Here is a 23,721-nt window from a genome sequence, read left to right as displayed (position 1 = left end):
GGCTTTCTCAACCAGGAGGGAGACAAAAGCTCCCGACGGCTCTGAACTCCAGTTCCTGGCAAGACTCTGGGGACCCAGACTCATTCGGGGAGAAAATGAACTATCTGGCAGCAGGCGAAACTCAAGGGCGGCTTTCTCTCAGAGGTGCTTGCAGCGATTACCACAGGACACTGAGACCCAGGAGCCTCTTAGAGCCTCAATGGGAAGCCATTGCTGTCTGCTCTGCCCTGAGACTCCACCCCATCCAAGCTGAGCACAAAGGCTTTTGCAAGTCTTGTCTCATAAGGGTGTCTCCAGCACAGAAGTTCTCCCAGCGTAGACACAGCTGATCCTCAGAGCCAATTGGCCTGGAGGTCAATTCCTCCCAGTGATACCAACAACAATCAAGGCTTAACTACAACAAGACTGTGCACACAGCCCACAAAGGGGTGCACCAAGAGTGTCCACCTCAGGTAACTGGGGAGGCTGAGCCACTTGGCCCTAGAGGACATCTAGCACATAAAGCCACTCTATCAACTCAGAGAAGCAGCCAAAATGTGGAGACAAAGAAACAGATTACAAATGAAAGAAATGGAGGAAAGCAAATGACTGGATATAGAGTTCAAAACCACGGTTATAAGGTTTTTCAAAAATTTTCTAGAAAAGGTCGATAAATTTAGTGAGACCCTCGAGGATATGAAAAAGGACCAACTAGAAATTAAGCATACACTGACTGAAATAAAAAATAATATACAGAGATCCAACAGCAGACTAGAGGATCACAAGAATCAAGTCAAAGATTTGAAATACAAAGAGGTAAAAAACACCCAACCAGAAAAGCAAAAAGCAAAAAGAATCCAAAAATATGAAGATAGTGTAAGGAGCCTCTGGGACAACTTCAAGTGTACCAACATCCAAATTATGGGGGTGCCAGAAGAAGAGAGAGAGCAAGATACTGCAAACCTATTTGAAGAAATAATGACCAAAAACTTCCCCCACCTGGTGAAGGAAATAGACTTACAAGTCCAGGAAGCTCACAGAACCCCAAACCAAAGGAATCCAAAGAGGACCACACCAAGACACATCATAATTAAAATGCCAAGAGCAAAAGACAAAAAGAGAATATTAAAAGCAGCAAGAGAAAAACAGTTAGTTACCTACAAGGGAGCACCCATACAACTCTCAGCTGATTTCTCAACAGAAACTATGCAGGCCAGACGGGAGTGGCAAGAAATATTCAAAGTGATGAATAGCAAGAACCTACAACCAAGATTACACTACCCAGCAAAACTATCATTCAGAATTGAAGGGCAGATAAAGAGCTTCACAGATAAGAAAAAGCTAAAGGAGTTCATCACCACCAAACCAGTATTATATGAAATGCTGAAAGGTATTCTTTAAGAAGAGGAAGAGGAAGAAAAAGGTAAAGCTAAAAATTATGAACAACAAATACATATCTATCAAGAAGTGAATCTAAAAATCAAGTGAATAAAAAATCTGATGAACAGAATAAACTGGTGAATATAATAGAATCATGGGCATAGAAAGGGAGTGGACTGACAATTCTTGTGGGGAAAGGGTTGTGGGGGGTGCAGGAAGAGACTGGACAAAAATCGTACACCTATGGATGAGGACAGTGGGGGGCAGTAAGGGCAGAGGGTGGGGTGGGAACTGGGTGGAGGGGAGCTATGGGGGGAAAAAGAGGAACAATTGTAATAATCTGAACAATAAAGATTTATTAAAAAACAAAACAAAAAAAATAAATAAAATAAAAGGCTAAGCAACAGGCCAACTGGCCAACCAGTCAACCGGCAGTAGATATGATGTGCACTGACCACCAGGGTGCAGATGCTCAATGCAGGAGCTGCCGAGCGACTGCAACTTTGCAAAATGCCCTCTCATACTCATGGTACCCTTGGTGGGGAGGGGGGGGGGTGTCAGACTGCCCTTTTGTCCCGATCCCTGCAGGCCAGGCCGAGGGACCCCACCTACTGGTGGGACCACAGGAGGTTGGCTCCAGGGAGTGTCCAGCCCATCTCACCCAGTCTCGCTCCACTGGCCACTTTCTAATTAATTTCCTTTCAATGTGCACCAATTCGTGCACAGGGCCCCTAGTCCAGTAATAAAGGCACATTTTTGCTAATGCACCTATCCCTCCCCTCACCTTAGGACTGAGAGCACATACTAGTATTTGTAAAATGGCTGGTTATATCAGTCTAGCAAAATGATGGCCCATCATATTTAGTCCATCTCCAAATGGCTTGAGATTCAATTTCAGCCTTAGGAAAATAAAAATCTCTAGGGCAACCACCTTAGAGGCAGAAAGAAACCTTTGAAATCACTTCCCCAGATATTTCCCCAGCACTGGGAGATGAATTAGTCTGGGGTAGAGGCAGCTGGGAACACTCCATGTTGGACTAGTTTCATGAATGGCAGTCTGAGTTGCCTATAGCCTAGATGCAAGAGTAGGCAGATGTAACCCATCTTTCTGGAAACTGGTACACTTGGTGTTTTTCAGAATATAAGTTTGCCATACCCTTCCAGGTCCTTACATAGAAAAGATTCTGCAACTACTGGAGAGAAAGAGCAAATCTGGAGGCCATGAGGGTATTACCTTATTCATCTATTTCCAGTGCACAGGGTCCTGCATACAGTGTATACTCAGTGATGATGCATGGAATGAAATGAGCTATTGTATATCATCATTCTCAGATGAATTATTTTTCATATTCACACATTTCAAAAATTGGGATGCATCCCAACATTGGTCTCTTTGTTTGAATTATCTGCATTGTTGGTATAACCCATGCTGGGTTTAACTGACATTAAAAATGTCTTTAAAAATATTATACTCTGATTCAGTATTGAAAAAATGTTATTTTGTTATATAGATAATAAATATAAAATATTATGTTATGCACAGGAAAGCATGGAGATAGAAAAGTAGTGTGTAGGGCCCTGACTGGTTTGGCTCAGTGGATAGAGCGCCAGCCTGTGGACTGAAGGGTCCCAGGTTCGATTCCAGTCAAGGGCATGTACCTTGGCTGCGGGCACATCCCAAGTAGGGGGTGTGCAGGAGGCAGCTGATCGATGTCTCTCTCTCATCGATGTTTCTAACTTTCTATCCCTCTCCCTTCCTCTCTGTAAAAAACGAATAAAATATATTTAAAAAAAAAAAAGAAAAGAAAAGTAGTGTGTAGGAACAAAGGCCCTTACGAATAAAATATATTTAAAAAAAAAAAAAGAAAAGAAAAGTAGTGTGTAGGAACAAAGGCCCTTGTCACTGAAGGAATATCTATAATTCTGTATTTTCTTACCAAGTAACATCCAAGTACTTTACAGAATGTAGGAAAGGAAGTAAACTATAAATAGATGATCCCATTAAATTTTGTTATTGAGATATGTGCAAAGGATTGCCCACCACATGCTGTATTAGTTTCCTGTGACTACCATAACAAGTGACCACAAACATTGCCTTAGCAAAACAGAAATTTATTTTGTCTTAGTTGGCCAGAAGTTCAGTATCAGTTGCACAGGATCAAAACCAAGGTGTAAATACAGCCCCACTCCTTTTGGAGGTTCTTGAGGAGAATCTATTACTCACCTCTTCCAGCCTCTGGTGGCTGCAACATTCTAATCTCCAGCTCTGTCTTCACAGCACTTTTTCCTCTCCTGTGTATTGAATCCCCCCTCACAGTTTCTCTTATAAGGACACTTGTAATGGTATTTCGGACCCACACATATAATAAAGGATAACCTCTCCATCTCAACATCCTTAACTTAACACACCTGCAGGGACCCTTTTTACAAATAAGCTAACATTTATAGTTTTCAGGGATTAAGATCTGATATCTTTGGGTCCACTATTCAGCCTCCTACCCATGCCAAGCAACAGATCTAGAGTCAGAAAAGTCTCCACATTTCTAAGAATAGGTGAAGGAAAGGTTGGAGTGATTAATTTATGTTCCCTTCTAACAAAATCAAGAAAGTGAAGCTTTGAAATTTGTAGAACAGGTATCAGTGACTTGGAAAAAAAAAATCCCAGTGACAATAAAGGAGAACTCTTCTAAGAGATATTCTTAATAACCCAGAGGACAAAACTGGGTAGGAAATCACTAGATATTGATAATTCAAAGTAAGAAATGACTCAAAAGGGCCAGACTCTGAATATGAACAAGTTTTAGGTAAACCTTAATAGTATAAATTAATTCTAAAAATAACCTGGAATCTCCACCCTTTTCTATGTCCATGCTTTATTCAATGTTACTGTGCAGCTTCTCCAAAATGGGTACCTGTTTTAATTACACTCAAGATGACCTGAAGTTACTGGATTATCACAAGAATTTAATAATTGTTTGCTGTTGACTAGATAACTATCTAGGAAAAATGCATATCATTCTTTCAGGCATTTTGGTAATCTAATGACTTGAAGAAGAGGAGAAGAGAGGAAGAAAACCAAAATTAATTAATTTCCCCATTTCTTGGATATAGGAAGCTCTTGTGACTGGCATTAGCTAATAGAACCCAGGCAAAGTGATGCTATGCCAGTTCTGAACCTAGGTCTAAGAGGCCTTGGGAACTTCTGTTCTTTCTTTGGTCTCTCTAAGAACAAATACAGGCTAGTCGACTGGATGGGGATCTGTCACCCTCATCACTCCAGTCAATACCCATCCAGCCACCAGACATGTGAGTGAGGTCATCCTTAACTAGTTAATTCTCAAATCACCAGCCCACAGATATAACCAAGTTCAGTGAGAACAGCAGAGTCCATCTCCGATCAGCAGAACTGCCCAACTGACCTCAGACTCATGAATAATAACAAATGTTTATTGTTTTAAGCCATTAGATTCAGGGGTTGTTTATTGTAAGTAAAAAACTGATACGTGATGGTGGAAAATCACTAGATTTTAATTACAGAGTGAATAACTAGGAATAAAATGCACTCTTTTTTTTTTTAAACTATATTTTATTGATTTTTTACAGAGAGGAAGGGAGAGGGATAGAGAGTCAGAAACATCGATGAGAGAGAAACATTGATCAGCTGCCTCCTGCACACCCCCCACTGGGGATGTGCCCGCAACCAAGGTACATGCCCTTGACCAGAATCGAACCTGGGACCCTTGAGTCCGCAGGCCGATGCTCTATCCACAGAGCCAAACCAGTCAGGGCTAAAATGCACTCTTAATATAAAACAGTTTTTGTAGTACTTTAGTGAACTTATTTTGCTTATAATTTCCCTTTTTGTATCCTTAAAGGTGATAGAAGATAAAGTAAGTCTAAAATAGGTCTTTAAACAAGTATAAATAATTCTATTTGGGGGAAAAAACATCATGTTATGTTCTTTTTTTTGGAGGCATTTCTTTCCTTTTTAGGGTTATGATCATCCTTACTTTTACCTGAGGATTCTCCTATGTTCAAGACTGGAATCCATTTCAGTTTTAATGAAATACAAAAATCCTGTACTCAGATTTCTGTTACTTATTCACTATATAACTTTTCAAGATTTACTTCCCCTCTCTGAGTTTCAGTTGCCCTATATGAAAAATGAAGATGATTATATCTCCTTGTTAGGGTTGTTTTGAAGATAAAATATGAATGTGCTCTGTGTGATGCAAATGGAATAGAAAATTAAATGAGCTGTATCTATGCTGTTATTTCTTAAATATGCCCAATAACTGCATTTTATTGGCTAAAAAGTAGTGGTGACTTTCTCAGTGAAATTGTTCTTTTTCATAAAGTAGAACATTTAACTTTTATGAATATATGCTTTCATGCTGTTATTCCTACCCTTTCCCCCATCAAAGACACAATAACACCTGTGAACATGACCGTTCCCCAAATGCATGTTGCTCACCATTGGTGTAGCAGAATAAAACCAGGTGGCCATAGGCAGACAGCCCAGCCCTGATTGCAATAGATTACATTTGTTGCAAACAGATTTGGAATTCTTGTTGCACCCAGAGTCTCTATCTCAAAAATATTCTGCCTCAGCCAACAGCCAACCTGTTCACCCATCCCAGCCAACTATAGCTGACAGAACAAGAGGCATACATACAACTGACCTGAAGTGTGCAGCATGAGCTTATCTGGCAGACAGGAGTATCTCTAAAAAGCTTATGATTAAGCTTTATGCATTCATTTTTCTTCAAGCACTTACCATGTAACTGTCACTGCGCTAGGTGCGAGGGAAAGCAAGGTTAAACAGCCAGACATGGTCCCTGCCCACATGGATCGAGGAGAAAAAGATACAAACTCAGTAAAGAAAGTAATAATTACCTGTTATTGATAAGGTGATAAGTGCTGAAACACAGAATTAGGAGCAGGATCCACTGCAGATAATGTGATAAGGTCTCACTGAAGAAAGACAAGACCTGTATGATAACCTGTTTTAATCACACTCAAGATGACCTGAAGCTACTGGATTATCACAAGAATTTAATAATTGCTTGCTATTGACTAGATAACTAAATATCTAGGAAAAATGCATATTATTTTTTTCAGGCACTTTGGTAATCTAATGACTTGAAGAAGAGGAGAAGAGAGGAAGAAAACCAAAATTAATTAAAGCCTATTGTGTACCAGACAATGCCCACATACATTATAATATTGAAGTAGTCATTATTATACCCATTTTATAGATGGAAGAACCAAGGTCCTGAAAGGGCAAATACTTTGTCCAAAGACTCAGTCAAAAGCTCTCTCCACTGTATATTCACTAGATGTAGGTATACATTACATCTGTAAAAGGCAACAAATGACTTCCTTATCACCCACTGGATTAATTTTGAAATAAATTCTGTGAACTTTTATTCTTAGCGTTTCACATTATTTTCACTCTTCAAAGCAACTTTTAGGTGAATGATTCTGATCTAAGGGCCATATAAATTCAAAACTGATAATGTCATTTTCAACAGTAAAGGGAAAGAACAGATTTCATCTGAGTATCAGGGAGGGCAGGGCAAACATCCCACCTCCAGTGGATGCCCTCTAGTCCCATCATGTCTGTTTGCTTTCTTCTTTTTTAAATTTATTTTTATTGAATGCTTGCTTTAATCAAATAGGCATTAGACCTCAAAGTGAGAGGTTCCGTTTCACTTCCAGCATAGCAGTAGCCTCATGGTCAATTCTTAGCTCCAGCTGCCCTCTGTCACATCTACTCTCTTCACCAGAGTCCGAGTTAATGATTCAGCACTGACTGAGGTGCCAGGCACTGTGATGGGTGATGGGTACAGAAATGATGTGATGTTGCTCTCCAGGAGTCTGTTCTCACAACTCTTGGAACATTCTAAAATGTGGTTCTCTCCGCCTCTCCACCCCTTTCTCCTCCTTCTGTCCTGGGAGGGGATCTCAAGCCTAATCCCAGGGGTAGTTCATCCTTCGGTGAACGGGCAGGAGGGTGCACAGCGGAGCCGGCCAGATCTAAGGATCAAAGGCACGTGCAGGAAGAACCTGAGGAAGCCGGTTGGGCCCTCAGAAACGCCGCCAGCACCACCCGAGGTTCCAAGGGCAGAGCCAGCGTTTGGAGGGAAGGATGAAAAGCTAAGAAAGGAAGTTTGACTCGCCAACTGCGTGGGATCTGCGAACCCCCTCCCGGGCGGTGTGGGGTCGTAACCCCAGATCCTTGCCTGGGTCCCAAGCTGCACACGCACCCGGAAAGGGCCGGCGACCCTGCGGGCTGTGTGCGCTCGGGCTCGGAACTGGGAGCCTCCTTCCTTTTCCTCCCTCCTACTTCCACAAACTCTTTAGGGGTGTGTGGAGGGGGGACGGGAAAGGGTGAGCAGAAGAGCCGCAGAGGAGTCCTTCCCCCTCTGCCTCGGGGCTCGGGGCTCTCCCCTGCACACCCCCTCCGCCCTGCGCTCACCCCGCATTCGCCTCACTCCTGCACCTCTGCGCGTCAACTGCAGACCGGCTTCCAAAGAGCTGGACGGCTAGGGCCCCAAACCAGAAAAACAAAACAAAACAAAACAAAAAACCGAAGACAAATAAAACCTACTCCCACTGGGGCGAAGGGAAGGTCTTTGCTGACCTGGACCCAGGGACCCTCTTTGCAACAGAAGAGTCGCAAGAGGCTTGGGTCCCGGGTTCCCAGATTTCTCTCCCTTTTAGAGGTCGCCTGCGAGGCCACAGCAGCCCGGCCCAAATGCAGTCAGGTCTTAATTCATCACCTGAGGACTGAAATCTGTCCTTGAGGGCCGAAGATGAGCGCACGCGCGTCCACACACCGGGATCGCACAATGGACTTCCCGATTATCATTTGAGCGTGAAGAACACACTGCATGCCGTCGTGGAGTGAATAGAGAAGTAATTGAGACCGGAGCCCAGAACGTGCAGCCTCTTAAGAAAGTCTCCCAAATATTTTCTTTCCCTCTGCATTCTTTTCTTTCTCTAATGAGACAGATCCCAAAACAGTATTCTCCAAGTGTGGTCCCAGGACCACCAGCAGCAGCAGCAGCATGGCTTGGGAACTGGGTAGAAATACAAATTACGGGGCTCCTCCCCAGATCTCTTGAATCTGGAACTCGGGTGGATGGAGCCCAGCAATTTATTGCCTCCAGCTGTGCAGGCGATTCTGCTACCCACAGAAAAGCCACTGGCTTCAAAGTCTGCTCAGGCAGTGTTTCCCACTGGTCTCTGGGTGTAACCGGCTGGGTCCACCTTGTTTATCAAGTACATCTCTTTTTAGAAAGACGTCTCCAATCTGACAGTGGGAAACCCTGCTAGATGCACTAGTTACTTGTAAAAAGTCACATAAGCAATGAGAGAGAGAGAGAGAGAGAGAGAGAGAGAGAGAGAGAGAGAGATGGGACTTCCCCAGCTACAGTCCATTTTCAATATCTGTCCCCTCCTCCTGAGAACTCCCAGACACATGCTAACTTGAAGCACTTCCTTCTCCCTCCAGGCTTCTACAGCCTGTTTCAGATGCTCTCCTGGTTCTTCCTAAAAGCACCTTCTAAGATAATTTGCATAACCAAGAGGTCACAGAGAGAACACTCCCCACTCCTTACCCCTAAATATACTGGCTTGTGGCAAAGGGGGGACCCCTTTCCTTCTCAGGCAGCCTAGCCTCCTATTCAAAGCAAGACACTCCAAGTTCCTGGGCTCTGGGCAGGTAGCCTGGTGGTGGAGCCCTGTGGGGACAGACTCCAGGAAAATGATGGGCACAGGGAGAAAGGGTGTGGTGGAGCCCTGTGGGGACAGACTCCAGGAAAATGATGGGCACAGGGAGAAAGGGTGTGGTGGGTGTGGGGTGCTGATGATCTGCTTTAAGAGGAGGGCACATGGGGAAGGAGAGATGTTTAGACTGGGGATGCCTGTGTGGGGGCAGCGTGGGGCAATCAGGTTTTCACTTTCTTTGGGCTACTGGTGGCCACAGCACAGTAATCGCCACCGTATTGCTTGTTCCTTTCAGTGGGCAACTGTGTCATCTCCAGTGCACCCAGGTCCCAGGACCGAGGCCCAGATGGGTGGGGCTTCCCAGCAGCCATTCTAGCACATCCATGGGTGTAGCCCTTCTTATTGCTGGTCCCACTCCCGATCTTTGCTCTCTAAATTTTTCTGGATTCAATATTTGTAGGAAGTAGTCACGTTTGTAAAGTGCTCTGGACAAATTCGGAGGACATTGGAGAAGGGTAAAGGTGAGAGAGAGAGAGGAGAGGGGGGGGGTGAGGTTAAACATAGCATCCAAGGGAGGTGTTTTGATTCTTACAATCATCTGTACATTATAAACATACACTCTTTGGAGCTTCCTGCCTGACACACGTTCAGGTTGGGTCTAGTATAGACAGCTCACTGCCACTTAATAAAAGTAACAGATATTTGCATGGATCCTTTCTTTTAGAAATCAGTTGCACAAATATCATCTCATTTGAGCCCACGAACGCTTTGTGAGGCAAAAGAGGGAAAGTATTATTATTATTATCGCCTTGATCCCCATCTGCAGAGATGAGAAAACTGATGACCAGGTTCCCTTTTAGGAAAACTGGACCCAGAACTAGAGCTTATCCCACTTGTTTCAAAATCATAGCCTCCTGTCTCAAGTTTGAAGCCAAGGTTTCAAATGATAGGCAGGAAGCACCGGGGCCTTTTATAAAAATTCCTTTGCATTTTGGGGTCCTCAGAGAATGAGCACTACGTTTTTCCTCTATGGGGCCGCCTGCAGAGAGTGCTCAGAATGTTGAGCTTTTGGTTTGTAGAAAACCCGAGTGGGAGCTTAGACAATGTGCTGAATTGAAAGCCAAAAAATTGAATCACGCTGGGACTCATCTCGGACTTGAACTCTGGCCCGTGGAGGTGAGGGCAGTGTCCCCTGGTAGGAGAATTTGGGGATTAGGGAGGTGTCAAGATCTTGAAATGCGCTCTTCAAGGTCCAATGTGGGGGGAGGGGTAGAAGGGCACCCTGAAAAGCCCTCTGAGAGGCCTATGATAAGCAGGTGGATGCGGAATCACCGCAGTTCCCAGCCCTCGGAGAATGAATTGCACTTGGTAAGGTGCTAACTGGTCACCGGCAGGGGATGGTTCCCTCTCTGGACAAGCCCCTTCTTTGAGGGCCAAGCTGAGGACTCCACCCCTCATCCGCCTTTGGGGTGAGTAGGAGGTGAGTGCGGCGAGGGAAACAGGGGAGCTCTTCCTCCAGGTACCAAACTGAAGCAAGAAAAAGAAAGGAAAAAAAAATCGAAAAGAAAGAGCAAATGAAGCGGAAGTTTCAAGGCCCTCTGCGAGGAATAACAGTATAAATAACCGAAGACGTCTTGTAAACACTGCGGTCATAACCCCGAACATTAAACAGCCTCGGTGGCATCTGGCTCGGGGGCTGCCGCGGGCTGCGCTGGGGCAGCGAGGGAACCGGGTCCCAGGCTCCCGGGCCTTGCCTCTCTGTTTATCTCAACTTAATCTTCCCCAACGAGCTGTTCCGCAGCCTGGAAGATGTTTAAAGTAAAACCCAGGCCGCCGGAAGTCGTGGCGGGGAGCTGTGCGCACTGGCTAACCTTAACCGAAAGGCAGGCAGGCTGGTTGTTAAAATGAATTAATTATTAATAAGAAATATGTAATGTATGTTGTAGCGCTTTGAAAATCGGAAAATACCTCCTAAGGATTATGGAATCGACACTTTTCATGAGCTCCCAGCATGTCTTCATTGGTTTCTAACCGTGGGTTACAGGTCCTCGCCTGGAAAGTTATAAAACTCGGAGTTTACCTTCCTGCTCATGTCAGCAATGATCTTGTGGAATACATGAACATCAGAGTTTCCTTTTCTGTGTAACAACAGCTTTAACCCTGCTCTTTCTTTGTTTACCGTTACATTATTTCTAATTGTACTAAAAATAACCTGGAAACCTGGAGCTCAGAGATGTTTTTGAAGTTTCAGTGAAAAACCTGATCTGGACCATCAGAGTGGAAATCGGATTTAATCCTCTTCTATCTCTGGAAGTTTGGATTGAGGCGCCAAAGAACCATTTTTATTATCAAGCTTGGCCATAGTTCTTCACTTTTCTATTCCAAATAACATTTTTTTTAAATCACACCAATGTCAGGGCTTTTAGCAATATAAAGAGAGATTTATTTTCAAAAGTAGAAAAACTTGTTTGAAAAATATATATATATCTTTGAGTGAATTACTTTATAAATGTGACTGTCAAAGTCAGCTATTCTATGATCTACACTTTACAACACATTGTACAAAAGATACACATCGATAGGCTCTCATTAGCTATTCATATATTTATAATTACATATTGCACTTGGACCAGCAAGGCTCGCAGAGTCATTCACGGTACCAGGAATAACGTTAAATAGGTGGGAATCGTTGTAAGCACAACCGATCTCCTCTGGTTTGGAAACGAATCTCCTCGTCTCTGTAAAGTGTTCTCGCAGGGTGGGCCAGGGAGAGGAGCTTTGCGGGGGGCGGGGGGAGCAGAGGCAGAGAGCAGGGAGGGCAGGGGTCGCCTTCGCGGGGCTCTTCCCCCGGGAGGGGAGCGCGCCTTTCCCAGACTCGCACCTCCAAGGTCAGGACGCCGTGGTTCCACACAAGCGGCTCGCGGTCACCACTTCTTTCAGGTCACTCTCTGGTTTCCCCGCCACCATAAAGGGCCACGTCTGCAGGAGAGAAGAGAGTGGAGGAGGTAAGTGGCCATGGAGGAGGGATAGGGTGGGTTCCCAGACGCAGAGGGAAGGAGAGGGCGCGGTGGGGGCCGGCAGCGAGTGTCCCAGACCCGTTATCTCTGCAGTTCACTCGGAGTCCCAGTGAGCCTCGTGGCTGCATAAAGCAAACAGCAGCACTGGCTCCAGGCACAGCTCGGGGAGGCCGAGCGAAGAGGAGATTCCACTTCTTGGGGGCAAAGTGAAACCCAAGAGAGGAGGCCCCTGGTGAAGCCCCAAGAGGCCGGTGCACAGCACAGTGCGGAGGCCGACCCGGAGCCCAGAAGGCTTCTCGCCGGGGAGGCACCGGGTTGGAGGCGAAGCGCCCGCCTCGCCCCTCTTCTGAGGTCGTGGTCCGGTTTCTCGGACCTCCTGCTTTTAGCCCCATCTGTCTTCCCCCTGCCGACTTTCCTGTCCTCCATCACAAATGCGGGCTTTGACCACAGATTCCGAATTAGTCGCTACCACTTAAGGGGGAAAAAAATACTAATGAAAGAATATACACTCGTATTTTATTTAAGGTCATCTTCCTACTGGGCTGAGCAAGGACAGCCTTCTCTTCTCTTCTCGGCGTTATATCATAAAGCTCACCTAAGTTTCTTGTTCAAAGATAAAGGCAGCAGTAAAATGTCAATGAAGGCACTACTTTCATTTGACTTCCAGAGTTTAAAAAGCTATTGACTCGTCTCATTCGAAAAACAAACTTTTAATTGGAGGGGAAAATATTTTTCGAGGCAAAATGTGGTTTTGCACCCCTCCCCCAAATTCTGAAACTAACTGGGTGAGAAGACAATTCAGATCTTTAAACCTCTCTCACTAGCGCTGGCAGATAAGACGGCTTGTAAGAAGGAAAACCTCTCCTTCTTATCAGACACAAACAGAGGTGCTAGGAAGTGTTGTTTTTCTTTGGTGCCTGTACGTTTGAAAATCAAATCAAATGAAAAAAGAACCAAATATATTTCTTTCACAGTAAAATGCATTTGAGAAAAACATTAGGCTCAATGAGCATTACTTTTAAAAATAAAAAATTAAAATGTTCTTAAATCTTGGATGAAAGTGACCTTTTTAATATTATTTATTACACCAATACTGGCGAGAATGTACTAATTATGCTGGTATTTGCTAGGACGTTTGGGATTTAAAAATGTCAACCCACCTATAGGCGAAGCGCAGAATATTGAAGTGGTTGAGGACTTACATGACAATTATGGGGGACATGATGTGTCCATGTCTAACGGTCCTATACGTGCTTGAGAAAGAAACAGAGTTGGGTGGTTTTATTTACAAGAACTGGAGGGGGAAAATCGAGTTCTACTCTTTAGCTAAAGGAAGAATAAAGGGATTCATAAAATGCCCCTTGGAGCGCAGCCTCTGGTGAGTGTTCCCCGTCCCGTCCCGCACCAGTCCCTCCACTCGAGCCCTCATGGCGCGGGTTCAAGGGGATGCTCCTCTTTGCCAGCTCAGTCCACTTGCACACTCCTAATGGGGCTGCCACGTCAAACACTTGCATAAATCATCCCTGCTCCGGCGGCTTGCAGGGCAGAGAGCGAGGGCCGTGGGGGGATCTCCTGCCACGGTCCCTGGAGGCGCTGGGCGGGAGGTAGCGGAGGTGCGGGAATCCCAGCCCCGCGCTCACACTCGGCGCAGACAGCACCGCGGGCGCATGGGCGGGGATACCCGCCCCGCCACAGCCGCACCGGGGGACTTACCAGGTTGACCGGGTGGATGTACCCGTTCTCGTATTTGTCGTTAGCCAGGATCTGCCTCAAGTGGGCGATGTAGCTGGACGCCAGCCTGAGCGTGTCCAGCTTGGAGAGCTTGGTGTCCGGGGGCACCCAGGGCAGCGTGGTCTTGAGCCTGGAGAAGGCCTTGCTCAGCACCCGCATGCGGGCCCGCTCGCGCGCGTTGGCCGCGTTGCGCTGGACCTGCTTCCCCTCCTGGCTGACCCCGCTCAAGGGGCTCTTCTTGGTGGGCGCCTTCCTCCTCTTGCCCAGGCCGCCGCGGCCCTTCTGCGGAGACCCCGTCTCGCAGTTGGAGCTCTCCTCGGTGCTCTCGTTGGAAGTCACAAACTCCTTGTTCGAGTCCATTTTCAGCCCGTCGCAGTCCAGCATCTCCACTTCTTGGAGGTCCTCCACGTCGCTGAGGGAGCCGGTGGACATGTTTGCGGGAGAGGATGAGAGGGAGAGAGGGAAGGGAGAGAGGACAGAGAGACCCGGAAACCAGGGGGCCCCCCTAGTGTGCAGTGTGGAGCAGCCACCGCGTGTTGGGAGCTGGAGATGGGGTTTTGGTTGGATCTCGCACCCCTTTCCCCTTCGCAGAAGGAACCGCCAGGGCCAGGGCTTCTTAGGGAAGGAAACCGACGCTCTGCCTCCCCACCCCCGGAGCCGTGGCCTAGAGGAGTGTGAGAGAGCGCTGAGGAATTTGGTGGACACTAGGAATTTATCTGGGGAATAGAGAGGCGGATCCTTGCAGCCCAGGGGAGGGGCCTCCCAGGCCCCAGCGACGCTCTTAGACCCCTTTCCCAACCGGAGGGAAACTCTCACTCACAGGCCCTGATTTCCAACTTGTAATGTAAATCTACTCAACAGCAACACCAAATACCAACACCTTCTTCCCCTTGGAGCTGGGCCTAGGAGGAGCGGGGCGCACCCACAGCCCCTCTCCCGCGCTCATCGCCTATCGCCCATCTCCTAAGGCCTGCGTTCCCCCCTAAGAGGTCATAGCTGCTTGTACGTGGCGAACTTTAGAAAAATGACCAGATCCTTTGTTTTTTTTCTGGGCCTTCCACCCATGAATCTCGCAAGCATCCCTCTTGCCTCCCCCTGGAAAGAAAACGCCACTTAGAATCCAGGCAGAGATCAGCTACCTCTTGCCAACACCCTATGAGACTACAGTCTTATCAAGATATCTTCCAGCCTTAACTGGGGTGAATGAAGAAACAAGTTCTTCGTAGAATCTTTAGGGGGATGTCAGAAAAAGTACCAAAAAATTCACCTGCACCTGGTCACTTTAAAGATATCAAGGAACTGCCTGTGTGTGCACAAACACACCACCATTGCACACCCACAGGCAGCCACACACATAGTGGGAGTGAGGCGAATGAGGTGGGGTAACATGAGTGTGTGGTGATAACCTTTTCTTAACTGAATTAAAACTTTCCCCTAGATTTCTCTCTAAAAATTATTTAATATTGTCTTAAGAATCAGTTGCTCTCAGACATCACCTTGTGCGAGACCTCTTGTTTTCTCCCTCCCAATGCTGCTGCCTTTGCCTCTCTTGACATCCTCTACACTACCAGGGTTCCTCATGTGAAGCTGACATTCCAAACCACTAAACAGTATTATCCCTTTGGGAAAGGTTCTTTTCCATTCCTGACCCCAGCCAGGACCATCTTTACTAGATAATAAGAAAATCTGGGGAGTAGGAAAGCAAAGGGAACCAGAAACCAAGCGATGGAATGAAACTGATGAGATGAAACTGGATAGACTGAATGCATGAGTCCCTCTTACTAGTACTTCCCTGGGTTTTGTTTCCCTGCAGTTAGGCACTGAAGATGGGGGGCTGAAGCAGCGCATACGCGTGGCATCTGAGCTTTTGGCTGGGAGCCTGTACCCCTCTCCTACATTAAGATATCATATCTCTAATTCTGGGCTCAGCTGGGAATTCGCTAACCTCTAACGTTTTGTTTTGTTAGCAGGGTCTTGTTTGCTTTCCCCCTATGCTGTAAACTAAACAGATTGTCAGCAAATCAGTTTTTATTAATGAATTAGTGAGACCTCCCCATACCACCATAATATCTTTGCCTAGGATTCAAAATTTGTTAATCACCAGTGTAGAGATTTATGAGCTCTCTTATTTCCTGTTGTTTGTGCAGGTGGAGATTTAAATGACCATATCCACCACCAAGATTTATTGCGAGGGTGATTGATGTTATAAACCAGGAAAAAGACGCTTCCCACAGCAGGGATGACAGAAATATCAAGTTGAAGTTGCCTTTGTCCTCATGCACAAATGACCCAGTCCTAGAATGCAGAAAGTATAATAATTTAATCTGAGAGCCAAGACAGTATTAAGAGAACACCCAGCAGGCCTGTTAAATTTTCCCCCACTGATTCCCAAATTAGTTTTCTTTGATTTGCCCTCCCTTTTCTCAGTCTTGGTAAGACATGAAAGTTAAAGTTATTTTTAGGCTAAAAGAACTATGTGAAATGGGCATTGGCCAATACTTTATGAAACGTGTGTGTGTGTGTGTGTGTGTGTGTGTGTGTGTGTGTGTGTGTGTGTAGCTCATGAGATATATGCAAAATAATCCAGAAAATGTACTTATTTAGGCTCTGGAATGGGATAATGATTAAGAATCAGAATGATGGCCTTACTATATACCAGGCTATGAAGCTGTAAAGATTTTGCTTCTTGGAATCATTCTTTTTGGGGGAAAAGGCAAAGGTGTGATTTTCTGCTACACCTGAGTTTATAGGCCAGACAGGCTGTTTGGGGGATAGTAGCAATCACAGTAATACATACCACTGAATAAATTTCTGCTGTCTATTTTTCAAGGTCTGCAACTTAAAAACAATTTCTAGAAGGGAACAAAACTAGCTTCATGCCACATGCTGATTTTTGTGCCTAGCAATTATTATTTTTTTAGATAAGCAAGAATTAAATACACTTGTCCTGCAGTGATACATTTTGGCTGGGAAGGGTAAGTTAGTTGATAATGAACTTGGGGGTGTTTGCAAAAACTTCCTAAGGGATGGATGCCAGTTTGGGAGCAAGTTGTGAAGAAGGCTGTTATTTAGGTATCTTGATGTGAAGTCGTGAAGAAAGTAGATTAATATGAATAATACTTTTTTCTTTTGACATTTTGTGTCTACTCCTGCTAATAAACACTAAGGAACAAATGGGTGAGGGAAATGACTTATTGTTGGATTCTACTAAGGAAATCAGTGAAGCTGTAACTAAAGCTGTGCCAAATTCTCCCAAAATATAAACTACATTCTGTGAGAAGAGAAGCACGTTGGGGAAACTGTATCAACTCTTTCAATAACAAGAAAAATACTTTGAACATTACTGTTTCAAAGCACTAGATAGAAAATGTGTGGTTTGAAAGCATGAGGTCATTATTAGAAGTTCTTACCTTTCTTTTAAGAGAGTGTTCATGCCCCAGAGACATCTGGCCAATTTGTTGCACACTTCTAACAATTTGTTTTTCAAAAAAGGGCTATCTCTGAAAGATTTCAGTGCAGAGGAAAATTTATCTTCAAAAGTTGTAAAATGGAGATTAGGCATGGAATGTGTCCTTGAACTTAAATCCTGGTTTATCTACTGGTAAATTTTCAGGAAGTTCAAATTTGACTCAGTTGCATTGGATGGAATAATTTGCTTTATTTTTTATGAGAAGGAAAACATCACAGGCTTCTTTTGAACGGACTTCACATTCTCTTTCCCAGGGAAGAAAAATATGCTCTAAATTCAAATTTTAATTATTTTTTTCATACTGCCCATTATCTGTCCAGGAGGCACATAGGTTTGCCAATTGGCCAAACTGCCAATTCTCTCTTTTTTTTCCTCCACTCCTAATGAACACTTCCTGATGTGTCATTCTCTTTATTTGATGGCAACCACCGAGCTGCAACAATGTGCTGACTTTGTATGCAAATCTGCACCTTTTTGTCTATTCCACTTAATTGTCACTGTACCCTTGTGTGTTGCTGACCAATTGATTTTCATCTTCTGCTCAAAAGCCCCCTGAAATCTGACTCTATTTTATTAAAAATTTTGTTTTTGTTAATTCTCACCAGAGAATATCTTTTCAATTGTTTTTTAGAGAGATTGGAAGGGAGGAATGGAGAGAGAGAGAGAGAGAGAGAACATCCAGAGAGAGAGAGAGAGAGCTACATCGATGTGAGAGATATATATCAACTGATTGCCTCCCACATGTGCCCCCTGGAGAACAAACCTGCAACCCAGCCCTTTGACATGGGCCCATGATCTTAACTACTGAGTCACAATGCCCAGGGTTATTTTATTAAATTTTAAATTACTGTAAAGTGACCATTATGTCCCACTACTTGTACTAAATTATAACTGTGCTGGCCTATTATTATGGCCTCCGAAGTGATTGTAGTACTAGTGAGTGAGATTGGTGGCTAGCTAAGGAGATCAATAATGGTAATGTGAAGTGTTGCTGTTATCTTTGCCTGATATCATTTATGATCAATGGTTCATAAATGCATTCAATTATCAGAATTCCTCTTGGTGTTCATCATACTCTAACCCCCTCTTTTCACATATAATTCAATGAACTGTAGGTCAGATGCCACAACACTAAGATTTAAAGCTGGCAAACAACATACAGCTCTAAAGAAAGACTCACCATGGTTCTTTAGACCCAAGAGGTAATCTTGAATCACATGCTCCATAACACAACTTTGAAAGCAGGCAAGTCTGTGCACATGAAGGATAGAGTTTGCCTTAATGAGCAAGTGGGCTAAAAAAAACTCAGGCATATAGTGAGAGGTAAAAACTTTACAAATCCAGTTTAATGTTCTCCTAAGTCTTCTAATTCTAAGATATTTTAAAATTAGATCTATTTAATATTAGGAAAGAGAGGAGGAAATATTGAACAATCCTGCATTCTCTCATTTAATGTAGAATCTCTCCTTTCTGTTGTCACTACTGCAGAAAGAGCTGCCACATGAAATGAAAATCGTAATAGAAATGTCCGCCACAGACTTCTGCCATAACAATGAAGCTTTAGAAAGATTTGCTTGAGAGATGATTTTTCTGTATTTTAATGTAAAGCCTGAGAGCAAAGCCTCCCAAGTTTTCCTAAATAGAATAAATCCAGTGGATGATATGAAAGATACCTGTAAACCACTTATAAGTTAAATATTGCTTCTTGATGGCTAGAATACAGATACAGGCCAACTTGCTATTAGCTTCCTTCCTATCTGGCTAGGCTAGGAGATGGGCACTAGAACCACGGGCTTTGCATGCCTGGTTTAGTTGTATGGCCAGAGCCTAGAGCAGGGCTGGTACATAATATGTACTTAATAAATAGTTGAGCGATTGGATGAATGTTCTAGACCATAGCATATGGGAAGTACAGTGCCCACTGTGAGATCTGCACATTATTTAAAGTACTAATACAACTCTAAAATACAGTGGCCCAGATAAACCGTACATTTATTTCTCTCTTTCTTAAAGGCAGGTGGTCCCAGGTGGATGGATGATTCTCCTCTACAAGGACACCAAGGACCCAGATTTCTTCTATCCTGGTACTCTGTCATCCTTTGGGAGGTGCCTTCACATGTATAGGTGAAGTCAGCTTACCCTCACCAGCCCTCAGGAAGGGGAGGAAGGAGGCTGGAGGGCAAGCAGATTCCTGATACTAATGGATGTGGAAGTTACAGATCACTTCCTCTCCCATCCTATTGGCTGCCCTCTTTAGTTGCAATAAAAGTTTGGAAACACAGTCTCTAAATATACTCTGCTGAAACTCAGGATTATGGATCATTAGGAAAAAGAAATGGAACCAATTCAGTTTCTGCCAGTGTATTTGTAAGCACAAAGGATAAAAGTTAACTGTATACAGAGGAGGATATTTTGTTTGATAGAAAATGCATAGCACAAATTCTCTATGAAGTTTATAATTAGTTCAAATCAAGTATCCATGGGCTTCACTTCTTATTTGGAATTCAGAATTCATTGAAAAAATATTGAACAACCTTTTTCTGACTACATATCTGAGAACACTCATCAATGTGATCCATTTCAACTAATGTTGTCACTAACTTATACTCAATAAAATGGCTTTACGGGTTTATAAAATCACTGTTTATGAGGAATTACCAGTAAAAATGTGCAGGTTGTTTACCAACCAGCATTGGCCCTCACTAAAGTCCTCTAAGTTGCTTGTTTAAGTGCTATTAATCTGATCATGCAGCAGGTATATTTATAAGGGCTTAAAACAAGTAGAAAGTTTCTTTTTAAATCTTAATTTTTCTAATGTACTTTCAAGGTTTGATAATAGTTTACTTTCTTAACTCCAGTTGCTATAACAAATACCATTGACTGGGTGTCTTAAACAATAGATGCTTGTTTTCTCACAGTTTTGGAGATTGGAGTCAGAGATTATAGTACTAGCATAGTTAGTTTTTGGTAAGAACTCGATTCCTGGCTTGCATATAGCTGCCTATTTGCTGTGTCCTTACATGATTTTCCCTTTACTTTCAAGAGAGAGAGATCTCTTTCTCTTCTTATTTAAGGACACTTAGGAATCCTATTGTGCCCAACTCTATGACTTCATTTAAACTTAATCACTTCATAAAAGTTCTATCTCCAAGTACAGCTACATTGGAGGTTAGGGATTCAACATAAATTGAGGGTAGAAGACACAAATTATTCCATAGCATTTATTTTTAGAAATTATAACTGAAAAAAGGTGGTTTATTATTTTCTATTTCAAACAACACAGGGGTCTTCTGTCATTCGAGGGTTTACTATATTCTAATGTCATTATACCAATGACAACGATATTAATGAGAACAAACCTCGCTTTCTTTGTCTTGGTTTTCTTTTTTGAGGAATCATTAGGATGAAGAGCTTTAAATCCACATTCATGGTCTATGACGAGGAAGGTCATCTGATACTCATTCCTAAAATTTGCAAAGGACAGTTCTCTGAAAGAGAGAGAGGAGGGTCATTTTATAGTTAGAAGCTCTAAATCAATTCTAAAGAACCCATTAGTAGAAGAATTTAGGAATTCTTCATCCAGTCATTTGAGTATACCACACAGCTCCCACACAGAAATAGACATGGGTTAGATCCATTCAGTAATAAAATTTGGCAAACATTTCTTGGGTTAGTCTATAAACAAAACGAACAGTTGATTGACTGTACTGGGATCTTTTTAACTGGTCACTCTGACATATTTTAGATGAAGCCAGTATTATTTTTAACTAGAATGTTAGGGAGATATTAACCTGCCTTTCACATGAATAAATACGTGTTTTGTTTTTTTTTTCTTTTAACCCAATTGCAAGACTGACCACAATGAGAACAACCTTTCCAGGATAACACTTCTCAAATGAATTTGGACAGGAGAGTAAATATTGAATGGAAAATGTCATGCTCACATCCCATTAAATTATACAACATAAACATTCTTAATAGAATTTTAATTTTTCTAATGTTTTTTCTCTTAAGATATTATGACATAGTAGAACACCAAGGGACTGGGTCCAAGTTCTGCTTATACAACTAACTAGTTGTGTGAATTTAGACAAGCCCCTTAACTTTGTTAGGTCTTCGTGGGTGTCCTATCACTTAACATGGTAACAGCAGGGATGCATTCAATAGTGTTTTGGGTGTGTTAATTGAGATGATATATGTAAGTGATTTAGTTTGGTGCTTACCATATAGTAAACACTTTTAAATATTGGTTGTTGTTATGGTGATCATTGTTTTGACTATTATCTCTATGGCCCTTTTTAACAATAGACTTCCAGTTTTTCCCCATTTGTACTTGGGGCTGGCGTAAGATTATAAAGGATATAAGACTTTCAACAATAACAAAAGAAACCCCTTTTCTAAAAATTAAAATATGTGGGGGGGGGGAAGAGAAGCAATTTCAATCCTATTATTTTGGATGAGAAGCAAATTATGTTCTCAATCACCAAATTAAGAATCTATTCAGTATTAAACTCTAATTATTTTAGTCTTTCCTTTCACTTTCTGGTGATTTAAATGATCGTTTCATTAACGATCATTCTTTTTTGATCCAAATTAAATTTATGAACTCCTGACCATGGCAGAATAAAGATATAGCATGTTTCAGAAGGGCCTCAGTAGGTGAGTGATATCACCTAGATTTGATCCTGGAAGGTAAAAATCAAAAGTTTCTTTGCCATGCTAGTAACTATGCTTAAAAAAAAAACCACACACACAAAAACAAAACTATCACCAAAGATTAAAATGCAGATACAACTATTTTTATGTTTATTTTAAATTGATGCTGGGTTAGTATCTCTTCTGAATGTTTCGTGATTTTAAAAAGTTATGGAATTCTATTAAATTATTTTCTTGCTGTTGAAGAAAGAAATGCTTGGTCAAACATAGCTTTAAACAATTTTTTTTTGTTCTTTCAGTTGGTGGTATTACTTCTACACATACCTTGAAAGGTCAGAATATACTCTCCTTTTAAGATTTTTAAACAAATCTTTAATTAAAAGATGACATGAATATGATACAACCAATGGAAATTTGTTCTGGGCACAGGCAAACATCCATATTGTTTGACCATTTAGTTGGTGGAAGTGGAAACCAGGGAGGACCTGGGCCACTCCAGCCAGCTACTCAGCCAGGCTCAGTGCTATTCTGTCTGTGCTCACACAACCAGTTCACCACTCAATGGGAGAGAGTTAGCTCTGATTTCTTCTCTTTGTCAAGATGTAGTGAACCCTTGGCATGCACAACTCCTTCTTCCAACATTGACAAATATAAATTAAGAAAGAAATGAATATCCATTTCTTATAAAGAGCCATTAATTGTAAAATTGAAAATAAGTAAATCAAATAATTACAAACACAGCTACAAATGAAAGTTATGTATGAATCAAGGATTCCATTGTTAAAAGTAGAACAATAATTTAAGAGTCTTCTGAAAGTAAGATAACAGATATTTATTTGGATATTTACTTTAAATTTTGGCATTATGATAAACTGTTAAAATTATTTTTTAATACAGTGATTTGGTCAGATTCTAGTCTCAGCAACCTTTGGGGTTGATTCCTACAACATGGAAATAAAAGTGTATTTCTGTTCTCTCCTTGCAGGGTATTATCAAGGCAAAGGTCTTTTGTTTCACAGCAGGTTTGTAAGAATTATGAAATGCCTTAAATGGTCTAGAAGGTCATAGGCCCATAGCATAACGAGCTATCTGGTTCTACAAATTTATAGTTTAATGCTTTACACTCTTTTGAAAAATATAATTTTGGCACATGACCTTGATGGGTTAAAGATAGGGTAGGGATAGCAAGCAAACCTCTTTCTTCCACAGTTCTTTTTTTATTATGGGTCTTTGGTGAGATATGAGAACTAACTTAGGTCTTGAACAGCAACTTATACTAACAGAAATCTACTAAATCATCCGAGAAATGCTAAAGAGTGACTTTAATGAGAAATTCTCTAGGTGAGCTATCATCACTAAATTCTTTAGTGATGTTTGGTTCAGATGTGTTCTTTTTAAAAATAAAACTGACATATAAAAACAACTCATGTTATATTAGACTTCCATCTTTGATACCAGAAAGGTTATTGATATATAACATATGAAACTAGTTAAAAGAATAATATTATCTTAAAAATCTCTGTTGATTTTTAAAATCCTTCACCTATCAAAAAATGACATATTGGAATAAAATATTCTCTCTTACATCCTAGAATACTCTTGAATTTTTAAATCAAGTGATTGATATCTATTTTTAAAAAATATTTTCTTATTGATTTCAGAGAGGAAGGGAGAGGGAGAGAGAGATAGAAACATCAATGATGAGAGAGAATCATTGATTGGCTGCCTCCTGAATGCTCCACACTGGGGATCGAG

The 23,721-nt window shown here is 42.5% G+C and overlaps 1 protein-coding gene across 1 annotated transcript; it reads right to left on the bottom strand.

Annotated features, from left to right (window-relative positions):
* Window positions 1–11,517: 11,517 nt before the first annotated feature.
* On the bottom strand, window positions 11,518–14,522 carry TCF21 (transcription factor 21). Its single transcript, XM_080664671.1, has 2 exons — window positions 13,824–14,522; window positions 11,518–12,072 (listed from the first exon to the last, which is right to left on the bottom strand). Exons 1-2 carry the CDS (start codon window positions 14,271–14,273, stop codon window positions 11,983–11,985), a joined length of 540 nt encoding a protein of 179 aa, XP_080520797.1. The 5' UTR covers window positions 14,274–14,522; the 3' UTR covers window positions 11,518–11,982.
* Between the last annotated feature and the right edge of the window lie 9,199 nt (window positions 14,523–23,721).

This window comes from Plecotus auritus (assembly GCF_963455305.1).
Source record: "Plecotus auritus genome assembly, chromosome: 4".
Lineage (NCBI taxonomy): Eukaryota > Metazoa > Chordata > Mammalia > Chiroptera > Vespertilionidae > Plecotus > Plecotus auritus.
This window is presented reverse-complemented; position numbering and strand designations above follow the sequence as displayed.

Excerpts from the sequence above, each read along its gene's own strand:
- TCF21 (XM_080664671.1), bottom strand. The coding sequence starts at position 14,273 with ATGTCCACCGGCTCCCTCAGCGACGTGGAGGACCTCCAAGAAGTGGAG. Across the intron at positions 12,073-13,823 it reads ACATCCACCCGGTCAACCTG|ACGTGGCCCTTTATGGTGGC; the intron begins GTAAGTCCCCCG and ends TCTCTCCTGCAG.